General features: G+C 51.7%; 1 protein-coding gene across 1 annotated transcript in view; it reads right to left on the reverse strand.

Annotated features, from left to right (window-relative positions):
* PDIA5 (protein disulfide isomerase family A member 5) overlaps nucleotides 1–20,668 on the reverse strand; it is a 92,770-nt gene that overhangs the window by 29,511 nt on the left and 42,591 nt on the right. Inside the window, exons 8-11 of the mRNA XM_032631033.1 lie at nucleotides 16,634–16,701; nucleotides 10,004–10,095; nucleotides 9,839–9,910; nucleotides 3,388–3,524 (exon numbers count right to left, since the gene is read on the reverse strand). Of these exons, the coding sequence (XP_032486924.1) occupies nucleotides 3,388–3,524; nucleotides 9,839–9,910; nucleotides 10,004–10,095; nucleotides 16,634–16,701 (369 nt within the window). The remainder of the gene's footprint in view (nucleotides 1–3,387; nucleotides 3,525–9,838; nucleotides 9,911–10,003; nucleotides 10,096–16,633; nucleotides 16,702–20,668) is intronic.

A 20,668-nucleotide genomic window follows, 5' to 3' on the forward strand; every position in this document is an offset into this window, starting at 1 on the left:
ATAACACTGCAAAGAGAGACCATGGCTCTTTCTGGGAGTCTGTATCAGGAATAATGTTAATCCTCTTCTCTATATTTTCCTATATTATCCCTTTATAAAACATACATGGGGCTTCCCTGGTGGCGCAGTGGTTGAGAGTCTGCCTGCCGATGCAGAGGACACGGGTTCGTGCCCCGGTGCGGGAAGATCCCACATGCCACGGAGCGGCTGGGCCCGTGAGCCATGGCCGCTGAGCCTGCGTGTCCGGAGCCTGTGCTCCGCAACGGGAGAGGCCACAACAGTGAGAGGCCCGCGTACCGCAAAAAAAAACAAAAAACATACACACACTCCTTTTTAATTATCAAAAAGTCATCAAGATAAATTCAGCTTTTTAGTTTGAGCTCCACTATTTCAGTCTGTGGGGATCTTTTAAAATCTTAATACCATTGTTTGATATTTTAACTAGCTTCCTTTTTCCAACTCTAACCCTTGCAGATTTGAAAGCTTGCCTTGCTTTTTATAGTTTCAACAAAACTGCTTATAAAAAAACAAGTACCAGACAGAACCAGGCCAGACTCACAGTCACAGAGCACCAAGGGGATGGTCCCCTCATGGTGGCCGCATCCTGCCCGGTTCTCCCTACTGCACTTAGGAAAACAACAACTCATTTTTGATAAAAGAAAGACACACTAATTCATCAACTTAGCAATCCTATCCCAAGAAACAAACCAAGCACATGTGGCAATCCTTAGTACAATCTATGGTCTTCTATGTTGATAGATCCCAACGTGTTTTCCTAGGTCTCCAAAATGGTCTGTTTCTTAACCACTCCCTATTTGGTCTGGGATCGGCACCTGTAACACTGTAATTTCTGGAATTCACATTTTATTAGCTTGGGAAACATGAGCCAACACTGCCAGTCTCTGGCCTCCTGACATTTGTCCTTTTCTCTAGGTCCCTCAAACACCACAAAAGTGGTTTTCTGATCAGTGTTTGCTCTCGGGAACACTCCGGCACGAGATGCCCAGCTAGGCAGCTAAGAGGGCCCTGCTGTCAGTTCACCCCTCCTGGGCTCAGATTCCTCTCTAAACCATGTACAGTCCATCCCTTCTAAAGCCCACACTCCCAGATAAAGGAGGAGGACTGTGTAGAGAGATTATTTAATGCAAAGCCACTCCCATCGGATGGGAATTTAAACAGGCAGTTCTTCAGGGAGCTTCACTTCGGGCTTTTGCCCTGATCCCTCTCACTCTGCCAGTCCAGCAGAAATACACACACACACACACACACACACACACACACACACACACACACACACAGGCAAAGCCGGGGGGCCGACAGACACCTCATCAGAGAGTGCAGGGTCCCTAACAGGCAGACACCCACCAATAGAAGCCTCAGATATTTCCATTTCCTAAATTTGAATCGGAACCCTCTCAACAAGGGTAGTGCGCTCAGTAACAAAGACTAATGGGGAAAACAAAAGCTGCTATCTGGTTTCTAGTTCTCATTCTCTAATTTAGCTCTCAACAACCTCATTTGTTCGTTTTCTCATTCATTAAGCCCTTACTCTATACGCATAGGTGACTTGGATTGGGGGAGTGATGATCATTCTGGTTCAGAGAGTGAGGAGGGTGCATTATAAGGGGAGGGGGCAGGGAAGAACTCTATAGCCAGGCTCTGGGGTCCAGACCCTGCAAGCATCAGGTACTACAATGGATTGCTTACAACCTAAGAGTACAAGAAAGAACACAGACCAAAATTTTTGCGGGTCTGCAACCGGGGTTCTATAAAGAAAGGGCTTAATAAACAATTATTAAACAATTCCAATCTATCAGGTACATGCTGTTAGGATTCATCAACGGGGATACGCACTCTCCACGCTGTGATGCATAAACCACAAAGCACTGCTCAAACCACTCTGCGCTCTTCCAGGAGCCAGGCGGCTCTCTCAACACAGACTGGAAGCACTGACACACAGGGGGGGAAGTTCCCAGGCGGGAACTGAAAACAGTGAGCTGGTATCTGCTTCTATTGCTGGGACAGGGACGCAGGTAGGGTGAGTTCAGCTCTGGATGCAGCATGACTCCCTGCGCTTCCATCAGCAACGCTGAGACTGGCCGGGAGAGCACACCTCAGCGGGGAGAGCACTGCAGTGCTGCCTGGCGGGCATTCATCAGGTACCTTCAACCACAGGGATGCCCTCACTGAGCCCTTGCAGGGCTGGGCGTGATGTGCTCCTAAGGCCCTCTGTGTCATTGCCCCTAATAAGGAGGCCCTTTGAAATTTCGTGTTTTGGGGGTTTTTTTAGGTTTTCTGCAGTCGTTTTTCTAGATAGTCAGAAGAAGAAAGGCCAAAAATAATTTTCCTTTGGATTCTCTTAAGAATTTGGCACTTATAAGAAAGGAGGACTTGGGGAAATCCCCAGTAGTGGTCTGTATATGAACAATTCCTGATTAACCAAACCCATGTGATACTACAGGGGAAGCGGAAGACGGGAAGGCCAGGGCTCAGGAGTGCAGGACTCACAGAGCAGTGCCATTTCTCCGTGCAATAGTCTCCTTGTCTGTATAGTGGGGCTAATCATGCTCGCTTTGCAGCACTGTGGGTAAGATAAAAGGAGATGACCCTGCGGGCAGCCACTTGGCCACCGTAAGGCAATACACAATGAATAGCGTAAGGGTCTCTATGACAAAGATGATTAATAAAGTATTCTCTCACTAGAGATGCCTCTGTGGACTGGGCAATTATGACACTGATCCATGAAGTAGTTCTTTTTGCTTTTTTTTTTCCTCTTACCCACCATCACTGGGCCCAAGAGCTGGCAAGAAGCTATGAGAGAGGAGCACCCCACACACATGCACTCTGTCCCAGGGTGCTGGGGACCCACCTTCTTCACCCATCAGGATGGGCCCACCTTTCCCAGGAGCTGCTCCCTGGAACTCTGTGCCCAGGGGCTGTCATCCCCTTGCTCACCTTTCCAGAAGCAGCCTTCTCCCTCTGAGAAACGAATTACAATCAATTTTCCATTCTCCACGGGAACAGGGAGGACACTGGCCTAGAAAACTCCCGAGCTACAGGGCTTTTCAGCCAATACGGCCAACACATTTTACAGCATTCACGTTTTCCTTCCTTGATGCACAAAGGCTGCTTCAGGCTGTGACGGACGCCAGCTGAAGCAGAAAGCAGCTGTTCTAGACGCTGCGGGGTCTGAGGCTCCAGCCCTGGCCTCACTGTGCCCTTGCAACTACTGTGCAAGATTCGGGCCCTCTTGGGGCCTCAGTTTCCCCACCTGTAAGCTGAGGGATGACTGCCGTCCTAGGTAATATCTAAAGGCTCAGAGCGGCGCCCGCCCTGCAGCGGCCGAGGGAGGGAGGCGGTGGCAGAGAGGAGCAAGGTTCCACTCACATGGGGCATGGAACAGGACGAGCACAGAGGAGTGTTCCTTCACAAACTGGTCAAAGTCTTCATCGGTCAGGTGATAAACGGAGCCGCCCTCATCTGCCCAGGGAGTCTCGGGGACCTGGGGCTGTGGCGGCTGTGGACTGGAAGACCAAAAACAGGCAGAGCTCAGAGCACGCGCGGGGGCCCGCGCAGCCCTTACCCCCAGCGGCTCGCACGGCCTGCTTCAGGGGCGCACCACGACCCCCCGGAGGAGCGGAGCAGGTCTCCTCGGCCCTGCCCACCTCCACCGTCCCCTCAGAGCCCAGAGGTGCTCAGCTGATAGCCTGTGGCAAACAGTCGCTTCAGCTGCAGCCCTCTGGGCAGATCAAGAAACCTCACTTCCTCCCTAGAATCGGGGGCGTTCGTTAGCATCTCAAGCTCTTTCAAGCTCTCAGCCAACTGGCAAGAATAAACAGCAACAGCAAAGAGTGACCTTTGGCAAGGTTAACTGTTGTGCTGCCTGGTGCCCACAGGGCGGGGAGTGGGGAGAGGGAGTTAGAGGGGAGGGGTGGTGGTGAGGAGGAAAGGCAGAGGCCAGGTGTCTGAGAAAGACCAAATACCGGGGAAGGGCTGGGGGCGGGGGAGGCGGGTGCAGGGCGTTCACCGACCAGGGTGGGAGGAGGGTCGTAATGAGGAAGGGTGGGGCCCAGGGGAACAAGGCACCCCAACTATGACAGCATCCAGGCTACATCACGAACCCTTCCTAGAGACTGGAACAAAGTTATCTGGTTCTCCAGAGGCAGAATGCTGGAGCAGAAAGGGCCAGGCTCAGAAGTCAGTCCAAATCCGCGCTCTGCCACCACGAGCTGCAAAACCTCGGGCTGGTGCTTAACCTCCCTGGAGCCTGCCTCCACCTGGGACAGCCATGTGCTGACATCCATGTCACCAGCTGTTGTGACGGGGGAGGCTCACAGCCACCCTCTCTTGCTCCAAAGTTGAGGATAAGGCTGCTAGTGACACAAACTCCCTGATGCTTTATGAACACCTTTGCCAGAGCACCTTAATCGCTACTTTGAAAAAACGCTTTAGGATGATAAATGTGAAAAGACAACCACTGTTTCCTGCCTTTGAGAGCTTACAGTAGAAAAGAAGTGTAAAGCTCCAGCAGCCAGGGCTGAGAATTCGTGAGACCAATGCTGCCCACGCGATGGAATCTGCAGCCCTCCCACTCAGCTGACACGGTGGAACCTGCCAGCCCCACCCTACGGCAGAGCCTGGGTCTGACGGCACCTTCAGAAGCCCTCTCCGGTGCTTTGGACGAGGCCCCACCGGTGGCTTCAGCCACCCTGGTGTGAAGCAATGGGAAGTGGCAGGGAGAGGGCAAACCACTCTGAGCCCATGCACATCCAATGGCAGGTAGCGCTGATGGTAAAAGGAAGCTTTAGAACGAGTCACCAGCCAGACAACAGTCCCAGACCAACACCAAGAAACCTAGGTTCCAAAACCTGGGCTCAAAACACCAATCCCTGAAAACATCACCAACTCCACTTCAGGGAATCTATCTTTCCAATACACCTGGACACATGCAAAATTACGTACATTCCAAGGTATTCATTGTAGATGATTTGTCATAGCAAAGACTAGAAGAACCCAGTGTCCCTTGGTAGGTAAACTGCAGTCCTTCTGCAAGATGGAGGGCTGAGCGTGGTAAAGGAGGACAAAGAAGCTCCCCTACACTCTGATGTGGGTAGACTGCTGGGATATACACAACAGGCCATAATGTGCTAACTTCTGCATAAAATAGAGAGAGATAAAAAATACTTATTCATGTTTGCGTGTTATCTGCATAAGGACTAATTAAAGTTGTTACCTCTAAGGGGTAGGAGGGAGAATAGGATGGAGGAACCAGATAAAAGGAAACCTTCAATGTATAATTTTTAAGTATCTTTTAAAAAATTATTTTAATTATGTGAAAGGAATCTATTCTAAAATTAAAATAATTTTTAAAAATCCAGCACGATTATACACCCAGAATGGTGAAGCCATGCCTCAGCAGAAGTACAAGATATGAAAGTACCTGAGAAATTTCTAGTTAAACATGGAGGACATACTCCAAAACCACTAAAGTGACAGTACAAGAGTTAAAAAAAAAAAAGTATGAACCCACAAGAGCAAAAAGAACAGGAAGACAGCAGCAAAGAGAGAAAAAGAGGTCAGTGCAAATTTAGAAGCTAGAAAACCGACTTAGCAAAAAACTTCTGCCTTCCTTAGAGGGTGGAAACTTGAGGTGCTGGGTGCTCAGAGGGGGCAGGGGCCCAAGAACCACCCTAATATGCAAAGGCTCCGAAGGACCAGGAGGACCCCCTTAAAGCAAGGCTGTGGCCTGGGGCTGAATGGGAGGCCCTCAGATCCTGTCCATCTCCCCAGCAGCCAGGTGGGTGCCCCTCTCTCACTCAGTGGACAGCAGGAAGTTTGCTTTCTGGAGAGGCCTGCAGAGCTGGGCACAGCAGTAAGAGGCACTATGAACTATGCTTTTTACTGTCTCTCTCCTTAAAGAATGGGGCTCCCTCTAGATTATCTCTCTACCTCCTACGCCTAACACAAAGCAGATACCAAATAAACTCTTTTTGAATCAACAAGGGAATGAGAGAAGAAAAGTTGAAGGAACTGGAGGTGTCTAACCAGGAGAAGAGGAGACATGGGGAACACAATAGTTGTCTTCGAACATTTCAGACTGCACCGGGAAGAGAAACTAAGATTTATTTTCTATGGCTCCATAAAGGAGAACCAACACCAAGTGGAAGCTCCAGAGAAAGAAACTTTAGCTCAACAGAACTAAGAATGTTCTATCTACAACAGATAAGAGAGAAAGAGCCGGACTGGGAGTCAGAAGACCTGGTTTTGAGTCCTGTTTCCTCCACCTTCCGGCTCTAGGGGCTGAGGCAACCAGCCTGACTTAAAACATCTACAAGGCAGTATATTTGTAGGCCCTTCTTCATCTGCCTTGTAGGTACATCTAGACAGATAATGGACGTGAATGTACGAAGTCCTACCCAAATGTTCCTAGATATCATTCATAACCTCAATAAGAATCATTCAAACATGAGTGGACACCCTCAAAATGAGTCGAGGCCCTGACCTCTGAGGTGTTTAAGCGGGACGGAGGAACTACATCTGTCCTAGTGGTAACACGACACTGAAAGGGAATTGCTGGGGGCAGATTCGCTGACTTTCACGTTCCCTTCCAATCCTGCAACTCTGACTTCTGCAGGTTCTCCAGGACTGGGAAGTTCACACAAAGCACGTCCTTGCCTGAGGGAGGTGCACATGCCATTGATAAGAAGATGCAACTCAAAATATGACAAGTCAAGAATGCTTTGTGCTTGTTTTCAGTCCACTTCTGGTTAGTACAAAAATACACAGGCAGAAACAGGTAGCTAGGTCAAAATGGATTGCCACTTCTGCACCCTCTACCTGCCAAGCCCAACGGAGTAGCAGGAAATCTGCAGAGAGTGGAATAAGAAACGCAGCTGCCAGAAGCACAAAGGGGCACACTGCCAGGATCATCGCATCTACCCCAGAGCCCTGGGGCACTCCGACACCAGGGATGCCCTGCCTGGCCCACTCGCCAGTCACATGTCAGACGGCAGGATTTGGCTCTTCTCTCCTGGGCTTCTGAAAGTCATCTAGAGCAGCGGCCCCAACCTTTTTGGCACCAGGGAGCGGTTTTGTGGAAGACAATTTTTCCACGATGGGGGTGGGGTGGGGGTGGGGGATGGTTCAGGCAGTAACGCAAGCGATGGGGAGCCCCAGATGAAGCTTCGCTCGCTGGCCCGCCGCTCACCTCCTGCTGTGTGGCCCGGTTCCTAACAGGCCGTGGACCACTACCGATCCACAGCCCGGGAGTTGGGGACCCCTGATCTAGAGAATTAGCAAGGCTGGATCCACCCTCATCCTTCTACATTTGGTGACCATAAGCCATGAGCAGCCAATGGAGAGGCCCAAGGAAGAAGTGCAGGGCAGCAGGAAAGGTAGGATCACTGCTAGCCACCCACCAGGATTTGGTGGAAACCTGGTGAAGACTTAAAACACCTGGCACCAGGAACACACACACACACACACACACACACACACACACACACACACGCACGCACACAGCTGGGTATATGTTGGGGGGAATCTAGAAGGAAATTTGCCAAATATCACCACACATTATCCTTGGGTAGTGGAGTAAGGGGGCCACTTTTCCCCTTGTTTAAATATTTACGCTTTTCAGTAATGATATAGCTCACTGATAGCCTTAAAATCAGAAAAGACTTTTAAAAAATGAAGCTGGCTGGCAGCACAGTGACATCGCTGGATCTTGCTGAGGCAGCTCACTGGGGGTCCTCCCTGCCCTCGGCTGCGCTGGGGGAGTGCACTATGGTCATGCCTTTGGAGAAGCTGCCCCCATGTGTGCACCTCCAGCACAGGGACCACAGGTGGTTGGGCGGCTCCGGAGTTGCTACCCAGCGGGACCCGGATGCTGTCTTCCCTTCCCCGGAGTTACCCCACCAACCTCAGCCGACTGGAGACCCAGGGTGAACCAACAGCTGTTAACAAGATCTCCTGCCCATGGGGGTGAGGAGAGGAAGGCAGAGGTGGGAAGTGGGGAGGGCCAGTCCAGGACAGGGATCAGGAGGCAGCCCTGGGGATAGGAGTGGGGCCCGGGACAGGGTCTGGTGGAGGAGCTGCGGTGGGCCTGGGTGGGGTGGGGGACGGAGTGGCAGAGTCCAGCGGGGAGATAATACCCCGTCTCAGAAAAGCCACTGACGTGCTCCCCTGGTCCAGGGCTAGCAAGCAATTCTGAACACTTTCTAAAAAAAATAATAAACATTATCCTTCCAAGAAGATACGAGTGTATTTTGAAGCCAGAAAAGGTTACAGAAGGGGGAGGGAAGCAGATTTTATGCTCTGGTGACAAATGAGACTGCCATTTGTTGAAACCTTCTCCCAAAGCAGAGCGAGATATGTCTGGCTGGAGGAGAGGACATGCTTATTATCAAGTGAAAAATGAAAACAGGGGTGTGAAGGCCCAGGTTAAGACAATGACTACAGGGTAATGGGGAGCTGCCTTCCTGGGCAGGGGCTGGAAATGAGGTAATAGATGGAGACAGAGATGTGAAAATGCTTCCAAGAAATAAAGGACACCATGCAAACATGGTTCTGCCACGGTGTTTTATCTCCTGGGCCCCCGGGAACCCACGGAACAGAAGATTGAGAGTTTCAACCTTCAGAATCAAACAGTTTGTTGTGGGTTTGGGGGTAATTTTTTTTTTTTTTTTTAGTACAAAATTTATCTTCCTTTCCCATTCTGAAAATACACATTTTCAACCTCATTGCTTTGGATAACTAATCCTTTAACCCTGTGCCCCTGCGGTAACGATGTCAATAAACAGCCACCGTGCTGGCAGCTGGGGAAAGGGCAGAGGCTCTGGCCAGAACGCGGGGGAGCTGCTGCCGGGGGCCGACCCCAGCCCTTCTGCTTGGCACTGCAGGAGCTTGGACGAGCTACTCCATCTCTCTGCTCAGTTACCTCATTCAGGAAATAAGGGTCATAATAATATCTTCCTTATGGGGCTGTCCTGAGGATTCCATGAGACATAAGGTGCTTAGAACAGGGTCAGCCACAAAGTGAAGCTCCCAAAATGCTCCAAAATGCTGTTCTTATTCTAAGCACCGTGCACAAATAACCACACACTGGCAGTGACTGGTAAGTGCCAGGCCAGTGACAGGCAGAGCCCAGAGCAGGTGAGTGTTCTGGGGTGGGCTTCAGGAGAGCTCCGGCCACGGAGAAGGTGCTGGGGAGACAGACTCACCATCCAACACACCAGTCAGGGTCCAAGCGTCACGCAAAAGTCACACACCTAGCATGGGGGGCGGGGGACTCCAGGTGCACGGGCGGTTTGGGTTATAAGGATCTAATCACATTATAAGCAGGACCACAGGTTGCTATGAAGCAGCTCCGCGGGGCTGCGTGGTGAACAGCAAAGCAGTCCGCAAATCTAAGGCATGAGGACACTTCTTAGCTTCATGGCACATAATACAAAGTGTTATGTTTGAAACGAGTGCCTGACTGACAACTCTATTTTCAGAGAGACGTGCAGCGGAACCTGTCTCAAACCTGCCGTCCTGGGTGAGAAATACTTCTAGCCATCAGGTAGACTAAGGGGAAGAAACCCATCTGAAATGCAGTCGTCACGGCCAGTCACACAAAATCCTCCCGACTCGCACATTCTGCACGCACAGATCCCCACCCTCACCTAGATGCAGCCCATAGACAGTTGCGTGGGCAGCACACAATGGTCCTTTCTTTCCTCATTCTCTTCCCAACCACCAGACGGAGCCCTGTGCCCAGGGACACCCTGGGGCCCGGCAGATGCCCCTCCCCCTCTGGGTACCCTCCCCCGCCCCACCAAGGCAAACGCCAACTTACTTCTTCAGCCACTCCACAATGTCCTCAGCTGTGGACCCATAGCTGTCGTACTGGAACAGAAACCGTCCTTTCCTGTGAAACATGAGGAGACACCGTGGGCTCAGCCAGGGAGGCAAACGCCATCATGGAGGGGAGCGAGCGTCAGCAGGGAAGCAGGGGACTTACTCGAAATAGCAGATGGTGGGGTAGCCGCGCACACTGTACTCCTCCTTGATGTTTTCAAATTCTGAGGAGTAGACATTCATTCCGGCCAGCACCTGGGAGCAAAGGGAGAACAGACCTGTCCACTTTCCGCCCACAGACGCCCTCACCTTGTCCATGCCTGCCCAGCCGTCCCACCAGAAACAGATGATGGGGACAAAGCCTCACAGTCTGACGCACAGCCCAGGGCAGCAGGGGATCAAGGATAGCCAAGCCAGCTGGGAACGATGCCCGCGTGCTCTGGAAGAAGCAGTCATCTGGGCCCGAGGGCTGCCCCCCATACAGGCATTCCCTCCTGCCTGCCCTGTGGGAAAAACCATCCCAGAGCAAAACGAAGTTCTGAGGGTTGAAGAAGAAACCTGGCCTTGTTACCAAGGTCAACCAGGTCCTAGAGTGGGTTCACTGCCACCCAAGTACATATTATGCCTTTTCTCTGCCCATGTCAACTAAGGTTGTACTCTTCTCCCAAGTTATAGAATCACCACTGAGCCACTCTGCCACTCTAAGGCACCCTTGGACACCTTCCTGGATACCTCAGTCTGTCCGCCCTGGCTTCATGTGCAACATTCTCAGACCTCACAGTTAATGTGGCCAAGGAGGTTGCACGGTTCTCATGACCATCCACCTGCCTAACTCTCCTCCCTCCAAACCCTGTTAGGCCTCCTGTGGGTGACCATCACCTACAGCATCATTTAAGCATCATCTCTGAAGTCTGAACATGTTCTGGTGGCAGGGGTCCACATATCCAACACCCCTGAATGGGAAAGGAAAACTGTAGTAGCTTGTATTACTGATGACAAGCCTATGTACTGAGAACAACCCAGAATGAGTCCCCTAGAACTCCTTTCCTGAAGCAGGAACTTTTTTCTGTATGGCAGGATCAGGTGCCTGGACAAAGGACTTTGAATCTGTTCTCACGAGAGAACACAGTGTGGCCAGATGTAAGAGGGCTGTTCCACAACGCCGGGTGGCATAGAGGGGCAGGCAGAGGAAGTTCAAAAAAGTCAGCAGCAGTTACAAAGGCAGACAGAAGAAACCAGGAAGCGGAATTTTGCTGAATAATACGTAAGGAGGTACAGGGAGAGAAAACGGGAAAGAGCAGTCTCAGTGGACAATGAACTTGATTCAGAGGACTGTTTCCACTTGGCAGTCGCGTGACCTTGGACAAGTCTCTCACCCTCCCTGAGGTTCCCTGTTTGGAAGATGTGGGTGAGGAGACTATCACAGGGCTCTTGAGAGAACTGAATGGGATGACCCAAGTCAGAGGTTTTAGCACAAAACTGGTGCTCAAGTTCTTTATTTCCTACCAAATCCTGGGTGATGGGAGCTACCTGTGCCTCTGGCAGCTCCATCTCTAGAGGCATCTAAACGTTATCTTATGAACCATTTTAAGTACCTAGCACAGTGCCTGGCATACAGCAAACACACAATAAATGCTTGCTAAATCTGTTTTTTTTTCCTCCCGCCCCCTTGTGGGATGCTACAAGGAATACAGGGAAAATAAGCCTGAGACAGAACTTACTAGAAGCCCTGGAACACTCTAAAAGCCCGTCTGTTCACTTCCCCAGACTGATTCAGCAGCCTGTTCCAGTAATAACTGTCTACTTTAGAGTTCTTTTTTAATGTCTAATTGGTCTCCCCAGTGTCAGTGCACATTCACCACAAGGTTAATCTTCCACATCCTCCTCTTTCATTACATCACTTCCCGGTGCAAAACCTTTCAACTCCACTGAATGCAGGCTAAAGTCTAACTCCACACTCAAAGACCACATGGTCCCTGCCTTGTTTTTTAACTCTTCTTTCCTACAAAAGCCTTAATTGTGCACCTGCTAGGGTCTAGGTTTTTAATTCTCCCAGGAATGAGACAGTCTGAGATTTCTGCACAGAGAGGAAGTTGGACTGTTTGCCGTCTGGGGCCCCTTGCAGATGGGAATATACCACAGTGGCTAGGAGCCTGGGCTCAGGGGTTAGGATGCTGGGTCTAAATCCTAACTCCTCTCTCAGTAGATGTTTTCCTTGAGCAAGTCACAGTTACCTCTGTGCCCCAGTCTCCGCATCTGCAGCCCCTCCTCTGGTTGCTGTGAAGACTAAATGAGATGGTACAAGTATCGACAACACTCAAAATCTGTTAGCCGTCTTCACTAATACCACTAAGAAGCTCTGCAGATGTGCTCACGCTCCCAGAACACATGCTGTATTCTCCTGGCCCTGACTTCGAGTATTCTACCCCCTTTGCCCATGTTGCCCACTCCCCCTCTCTCGGCTACCACCGAAGACTCATCCATCTTTTAAGGCAAATCACATCCCAGTCCCCTAGGTGGCCTTTCTAAACCACCTTTGCTTGGGATGAACTCTTAATTCTCTGAGTTTCTGTAGCACTTCTGACTACTTTGGGGTCATTTATTAGTTAATGAGATAACTGTTTTTTGAACGACTACTTACAAACACTTTTTGGAGTCTGTGAATCCAAATGAGGCAAAACTGGTCTCAACCTAAGGAGAAGTTAGGGTCACCGTGCCTGACACCGAGCCATGTGGGCTTGGGGCCAGTCGGCTGACACAACATCATCTTCCTCGTGTCCAGCCCATGCTGTGACAGGAACCATCAAGGAAACTCCACAAAGCAGGAGCGTGTGAGCTAGTGGTCAAGGAGGGTAAGATTTCCACAGACGTTTCAGGAAGAGAAAATGGAGACAAGACAAAACAAGACGTGGCTCAAGAACCGAGACCATGTTGGCTTAACTGTAGGACACATAGAAGGGAGTAGGGGGAGTTCACTGAGGTCGCTGTGGACCAGGCTTTAAGGTCTAAGAAACCAGGACTTTATTCAGGAAGTGCCGGAGAGCTATCGGGGGTTGTAAGGGGAAAGTCACAGGTCAGGGAGACAAGTCGGCAGTCTTTGGCAACCACCCTGTATGGGCTCACCAGGGTCTGACCTGGGCTGGTGGGCAGGGAGAGGATGGAGCACGTGAGGGGGACAGGTGGATGACAATGGCCTGGCAAAAAGGCACATTGGCAGAGGAGCCTGCGGCGCTCGGGAGGAGCCGTGAAGGAAAGCTGGCCACCTGCCCGATGGAAAGACACTGAATTTTATTTTAGACATCCTGCATCTGGGACCCAGGGAGAAGAATGCAGCCCAAGATGGGAAGCAAGCAGTCTGCCACGTGGTACTGGAGCTTAGAGACTCAGGCTCCATGGAGCTACATTTTGTTGAGCTACAGATGTAGATAAAAATCACTGAGGGACAGTCCATAGGAGACAAGGAGAGTACAGGGCCAGGCCCTTGTTCCAATGTGTTAATAATAAAGGAAGGAGGGTGTAAAGCAGACCCTTGGCAGCACCCCGTTCGGTGAGTGGAAGGAACAGTAAGCACAGAGCAGTGGGAGCCGCGTGGAGGTGTCAGTCATCTGTACCCGTGAAGTGTCTGCAGGCTATAGAGCTGTCTCCACGCACCAGCCCATTCACGCATCCAACAGCCCAGTGAGGTGGGCAGGGTTGGTGTTATCATCCTCATTTTAAGGATGGGGGAAGTAAAGGCTCCAAGGCAACTTGCCCAAGATCTCCCAGTGGTTAGTAACAGCCAGCACCACAGTCTGATCTGCACACATCTGTCACCAAGACCGACACATTTCACTGTTTACACCCAGATGGCCCATCATGGCCAAGGTTAACAAAAGACTCAGTGTGAACATCAATAACTGGCAAGGCTGGGAAGAGGAGACAGACAAGGATGGGCTCTGCTCTGAGACGGGGAGTGGCTGCTGACGAGGATGTCCATTAGCAGGAGTAGGTGGGACAGATGCCGATGACTCACCAGCCGTCAGTGACAGCAAAAAAAAAGAGGCAGATCTGAGTCTGGAAAATGGCAAAGGCTGTGCATCCCTGACCCAGCCTCGCTTCCAACTTAATGACATCATTAGGTTGGACACCTCCCAAGAAATCTGTAGAGGAGGAAGGTTTCTAACCCCTGCCACAGACACGGCCAGCCAAAAAGGGCCCAAAGATGACAGAGATGAAGAGGAAACAGGAGGTGCTAACCCAGCTGGATTTCAGCAGGGTGGTGAGGAGCAAGCTTTTGATTTCAGGGGACCAGCAGCCCATCTCTGCCCCGTGTGCAAGGACAAAAAGGAATCCACACCTCTGGCTGCCCCGTTCCTGGGAAGCTGTGGCTACACCATGAGCCCTGGCCTCTAGAGGCCTCCTGAAGTAGGTGATGGTCCCGGTGGCTCGGACCCTTCCTCCTTTATGGAGCTGGGAAAGGGTGAGAACTTTTCAAAAGGTGCTTTCCTAAGAAACTAACGGGAAAGCAGAACAAAACAAACCCCAAGTAAGAAAATACAGAAGCAAAGTAACGGATGAGTTCACATAACACAGAGGTAACTAACACCTGGCCAAAGCTGGGCTTGAATCGGCCAGCCTCATTGGGTACCTGAACAATCCCACTGACTTTTCTATAACGTTGTCTAGGGAACTGGGAGGGTCACCTTTTTCTATTTCTTGACCTGGGCCCAAGCAGGAGAAGCAGGTACTGGGTGTTTTTTTTTTTTCCATTTTTGGAAGCAGGTACCCTTAACAAGTAATCTTCAGGGCTAACCTTGCAAGTGAGCCTATTGTGAACCCAGGGCCAGAAAAGAACCCAGGGCCCTTGTCCCACAAACATCCTTCCCACTTTGCCTCTGTCCTTAGGAACCGATGCTCTGAATTCCTTTCAAAAAGGAGAATATCGCTTTTAATGTAAATATAGAGCTTAAAATAAAATGTATCCAGCAAGCCAGATGCTCATTCATTCATTCATCAGCATGTGTTGAGCACCTCCTCTGAGCTTGGCCTGTGCTCTGTGCTGAAGAAATGCTCAGGAACTCACATCTCAGTGAGAAAACCTTATTATAATTAGTAGCAACTGGTGGGCAAAGCGATCCAGAACAGAAGCAAAGATGAGCAGACACGACCATGCAAGGCAGGGACAGGCTCTGGGGGAGCACAGGAGGGGCCTGGAGGAATGCTGAGTTCGGCAGGGAGAGGCAGCATTGGCTGAGAATCTTCCAGAAAGTGCACGAGACTGGCACCAAGACCTCACCTGCTTTGACGGAGCTGGCCAGCTTATTTGTCATCTGAATGGGGTTGGACTTCTTTACCCTCCACTGCACTACAGAGTTCGGAGGGTGAGCTGAACGTCTGTCTAAGTGTATACGGGTGCAGCAGAAAGAACTCTGTGGGTAATTAAGTCTCTTCTCCAGGCGAAATAATCTTAAAATATGGTATCTATTGAGGCCACAAAATGTGAAGTGAAACTTCGCCAGAGTGATATATGTGTGCCCCGGGGCCAAACGTCTCCAGGCAAGTTGCTAAAAGTTTATTAGTGAGAAACAAGCAGGACATTGGTGTCTCCCCAGAAATGAGGTCAAAAGAGAAAGCACCTGGTTCTTTGCAACCCAGTCCTGGGGCCAGCTGCTAGCTGTCACGGTGCTCAGGGGCTGCCCTTTAAACCTTTTTTAATTGACTCTGAACTAATCAACTTAGTTTGATCCATAAAGATCATGGTGCAGTTTTAAGATCTCAGGACTCCCTTGGTGGGACTCTGGCCCACCCCACTGAGATGGCACCTGATGACCTTTCATGAAAGGCATATGGATTTTGCCATGCTCTCAGAGGAGCTAGCAGTTATTTTTCTGTTGCCACCAAGAAGAAAAAAAAAGAACAAACACCCAAAACTAACGACACAAAAACCCCCAAACCTCTGTGGCTCGGGGTAAGTGCAAAAATGGACAGACCTATGGCACAGAAGAGACAAGCCTGGCAAGGTGAAGGACACACAGAGACGACCAGGCCCGTCAGCGACTGAGGCTCAGCCCTGGGTGAGGTCTGACTGCCCTGGCCTCCCCTCCTCCCTCACTGACCATCCCGGTTGCTCCTACTTCTCTGAAGGCCCGTTTCCTCAGTGGCTCCCCTTCCCCTCCTGTCTCCTAAAGGTGGGCATCCCTGAGACAACCCTGTCTCCCGCCTGCTCCCCAGCACACTCTCCTTCCGAGAACCCGTGGGCTCAGGTTTCCAGCTCCCCACCGCCTCTCCCCGCTGTGGTTCCAACGTTCTTCCTGCCCCACAGGAACCACAGAGCCCCGCAAGCCTGGGCAGGAGGCTGCCTCATGGACCCTCTTGTGCTTTGGGCCCACCTTGGTGTCACTGTGCCCCCCTCTCTTTGCCACTGGGCTTCCCGAGCACCGAGAGAGCCTCGGCCTGCTTTGGAGCCCAGCCCCCGTCATTCTAGGCCCCTGACGGTCTGCTGTTGGCCCCTGGCCTCTCAGCGACACTGAACGTGCTTTGCTGGTTTCCTGGTTATTTCATTACTGGTCTTTGACAGGCGCCAAATTCTCCTGGTTCCAGCAATTCTGGCCAGTTCTCAGCATCCACTGAGGACAGGTCTCTGAACCACACGCCTGGGGCAGCAGGGGCAGCAGTAATAGAATAAGTCCTTCCCGTGATTTCAAAACCTGCCCTCTCCCCTCGCCCTGCACCCGTCCTCCGCCATCTCGCAGGGAGAGAGGGAGAAGTAGGGAGCTGGCAGGCAGCCCCGCCTGGCCCATGGCGCCTCACTTACGAACTGGCCCCGCAGCTGGGTCGCAGCCTTCTGGAAATGCGGCATTATCCTCTTGCACACGCTGCACCCTAGTCACCGGCAGGAGAAAAACCAAACGGTTACAACTGGCCCCATGCTCCACCCTCTCTCCCCTCAGGCCAACCTCCACCAACAAGCACTTATCCCACCTCCAGAAGCCAGGACTGCCCCAGGCTCTGGGAGCACATGGGGCCAGAGGCAGAGGCCCCTGACCCCCAAGAGCTGACAACCCCAGCCCAGCAGTCACTCAATAAACGCGGGACTGACAAGCAAATGTGACGCAGCTGGGGGAGGGCAAAGCACTGAATAATTTAGAGCTGAGGATGAGTTCAACGGGAATTCAGGGAGCCGGAGCAGGTGCCAGGAAAGCACCCCCTTTGTGCGCAACTAAAAGCCTCCCCTCGCTGTGCAGCCAGGGCCTGCAGATGAACCTGAAGCGAACGCTATCAGGAGGAAAAATGTGCATCCATACATAACAACGGCTTTGAGGATTTTCTGCCTCTTTTCCTTCATTAACAATGAATCACACCATGGCTAGAGGCAGCCGAGCGCTGGCCAGAATCAGACACTCAAGTTCTCATCTTCCTTCGACCTGCTGGATGGCCCCGACAGGTCACCTCTTTGGGCTGCTGCCCCTTCCGGCAAATGAGGGGTGTTGGACCAGATGGCCTCAGGCCCCTTCCAGCACTGACACTGGGGAAGTCTGTGATGTCTTTGACTCAACCCTCTCTGGTCCACCACGGTCACACTCCTCTCCTGGGTGGTGAAACCTCCAAATTTGGGGGGCTCAGGGCCAAGAGAGCCAGGCCCCAAACACCCACTCCTACTTCAGAGAGACTCTGATTTAAACCCACCCCTTCCCTTCAACCAGAACAAGCCACACATGGGCACCGACACCGCAGGACACGAGCCCCAGTTTCCTCAGACAGGAGGAATTCTGACACACAAGGCTGTTACTCTTTCTGACAGCCGCCCTGCTGCAAAACAGGCTCTGAGATGCTTCTGAAGGCCACAGACACCAAAGCTGCCTGGAACCCACGTCAGTCTGGATGTCATCTCGACACGGCACAGTGGGGACAGGGCCACGCAGCAGCAGACTAACAAGCTCTAACCCACATTTAGCTAATGCCTTGGCAGGCTGTGGGCAGAGTAACGCAGGTAGAAAGCTGCTCTCAGCCACTGGGCCAGATACAGACACTGGAGAACAGTGAGCAGGTCAAAACTCCCCGGAGACCACCTGAACCTCCCAGCACCAAGTCTACTAGACAAGATGCAATGCAGGATATTTTGACATAGAACTCTCAAAATGCCCACAGCCCCCTCCTTGACGTTCCTGCCTGGCAAACAGATGGACACACACACACACACACACACATCAGTGCATTACGCCTCGGCTTAAGTACATGCTGTTAGTTCAGGCTCAGACTCAAGGAGACACAGGAGCTGCTGTGAGGTCAGCCTGCAGCGCAATCCCATAGCATCTGCCCTCAGAAGACAAGAGGCACCTCTCCCCAGCAGCTGCCACCACAGCATGGTCCCCACAAGCACTGGAAGGGAGGAATATGACACTTGTCAGGGGGCCTTGTTCCCTCTGTGGGGATTCGGAGAGAAGAATGGAACCAGAGACAGCAATGCCAACTCCCTGGGGTGCCCAAGCTCCACCAGGTGGATGCCACGTGGTAGGGATGGGACGCCGCACGGCAGAGGAAGGAGCTCAGCTCTGGGGAGAATGAGACCCAGGTGTACATCACCCCTTGACCACTGCTGCCTGTGTGACCCCGGGCTAGCAATGGAAGCGGTCTGAGCCTCAGCCTCCCCATCTGTAAGGTGGAGACAACACCTGCCCTGCAGGCTGAGGGTAGAGCCAACACCTGGGAGGGCGGGCAGAACTAGGCACCAGCAGGGGGGCCTCTACCAGCACAAGGCCTGAGAGCCTGCCTCCCCGTCCATGGTGGGGTGACACTTCCACCGGGAATGAGGATGTCACTCCACTCCCCAGGAGAGAGGATGAAGGGGGCACACATCAAGCCCTTCACCCCCCCCCCCGCCCCGCTTTAGTCAGTGACTTGATGAGATGGGGGAAGTTGGACACCCACTGGGTCACACTCAGGAGTTTACTGCCTGGCCTCTCTCCCCCAGCTCTGCCGGTCTACAGCCTGCAACAACAGTATCCCCCGTGACTCCTAAACAAGTGTCAGTCAGCCAGCTGTCCCCATGGGTGGAGTACCGGGTGAAGAAGTTATTGAGGGGAAGAAGAGATGAAGAGTAACAGGAAGCTCTGGGCCAAGCCAGTTGCCACTTGAGCTTTACCAAAAATAGAGCTCGTACTGTGATCCCTATTTGAGTTTATCTTTCAACTGATTCATTCGGGAGGAAGGGGAAGACAGAAGACTAATTATCACTCTCAAACCCCAAAAGTGAGAGCACCAGCCCTTTTATTTTCTCATTAATTCAGCCAACGAACATTCACTGAATAATCCGTAGGTCCTTGGGACCCAGATTTGTCACAACTAAAGGCTTCCACTGCCTTTAGGCTCCTTCATCCCAATCTTCGATCTGTTAGGATCAAAGAATCCTAAAGGACTTCCCAGTTAGGGAATTGGTGTTTCCCAGGAATAAGCTGAATTATGAGGCCATGACTGCTTCGTTGGACTAAAAGCACAAGCTTGTTTCATTAAAAACAACAGCAACAACACAATCTGGGGATACCTGGGACCCAGGAGGCCAACCAATCTGATCCCACACAAGTGTAAACTTAACAGCCCCGAGTTTTCTCCCTCCCTCTCCACTACTCATTGTTCTATGACACCTACTAGGATCCTAGCTTCTTCTGCCCCAGCTTCCTATTCTACAAAGATAATAAGCCTGCTCGCAGCTCTGCCTGCTGTGATGAGGAGGATGGTCGCCCTTCCTGACAGCCTGGAGAGTCGGGGTGAGGCAGGGGGACTGGCACACACACTTCGGTGCACATTGCTAGTGGACCTCTCCCCGTGATTACCTACTGTCGTTACGCTGAAACCTGCACGGTTATACCATGACCCTGCCTTGTGACACGTACTGTATACTGACATCACTGTTTTAGTCTCATTTAACCAACGTGTTGAGACCTGAAGAGTTCTAAGATAAACGAAGGGAGGCCCGTCCTCAAGGGACTACGCAGGCAGGATAATTCCTGAAGCAATTCACAGCTGGGCAGGTAGTAAGATCCCTCCAAGGAGAAACAAAAAGGGGTGAAACCAACAAGTGAATATTAATAGAGAGACTGACCCGGGGTTAAAGAGCAGACCGCCTGGGCAGAGCCGGCTCTAATAGGAAGTGGGACTCCAGGGCCTCTTTCCATAGGCAGGCACACCCCTGGGGCAGGGAGGGGTGGGGGAGGCTGGGTGGGGGGCACCCAGCAATCAACATGGGCTGGGGAGAGGCTGTTGCCATAGTGAACAAGCCACAGGCCCAAGTCAGGCAGAACCCACAGAAGGGCATCCAGCCTGGGGAGGCATGGTCAGCAGGGTTGAGATGGGAGGAACCTGTGCTGGGAGAACTTCTCAGGAAGGGGGATTGGAGGCAGGCTTTTAAGAGGAAACAGAACCCTGTGCCACAGCCTGTGGTACCCACTCGAGCCACAGACCTGCCTGGGCACACCCACTTCCCATCACATACAACCCCCCACCTCGCTCCGGCCTTTAGTCCTTTGGCTTCCTGAAGGCGCATGTAGCTCACAGAGATCGAGCTCTAAGGCCACACACAGGCTCTAATCCGAGGTTTTTCAGTCTGTGGGGGGGACCAGTTAGACCTCAGAGGTGGCCCAGATGGGGGAGTATCTGTGGCTTTGAGGACATACTGTCAACTACTCTACTCCACGGGTGTAGCTTGAAAGCAGCCACAGACAACATGCAAATGCAGAGGCGGCTGTGTTCCAACAAAAATTAACTTACAAAAAAGGCAGCCGGCCCACAGGCCATGACTTGCTGACTGTTTATTAGAGGGTTACGAAGTAGTAGGAAAAACCAATTAATGTTT

This window comes from Phocoena sinus, chromosome 4, assembly GCF_008692025.1.
Source record: "Phocoena sinus isolate mPhoSin1 chromosome 4, mPhoSin1.pri, whole genome shotgun sequence".
Taxonomy (NCBI): domain Eukaryota; kingdom Metazoa; phylum Chordata; class Mammalia; order Artiodactyla; family Phocoenidae; genus Phocoena; species Phocoena sinus.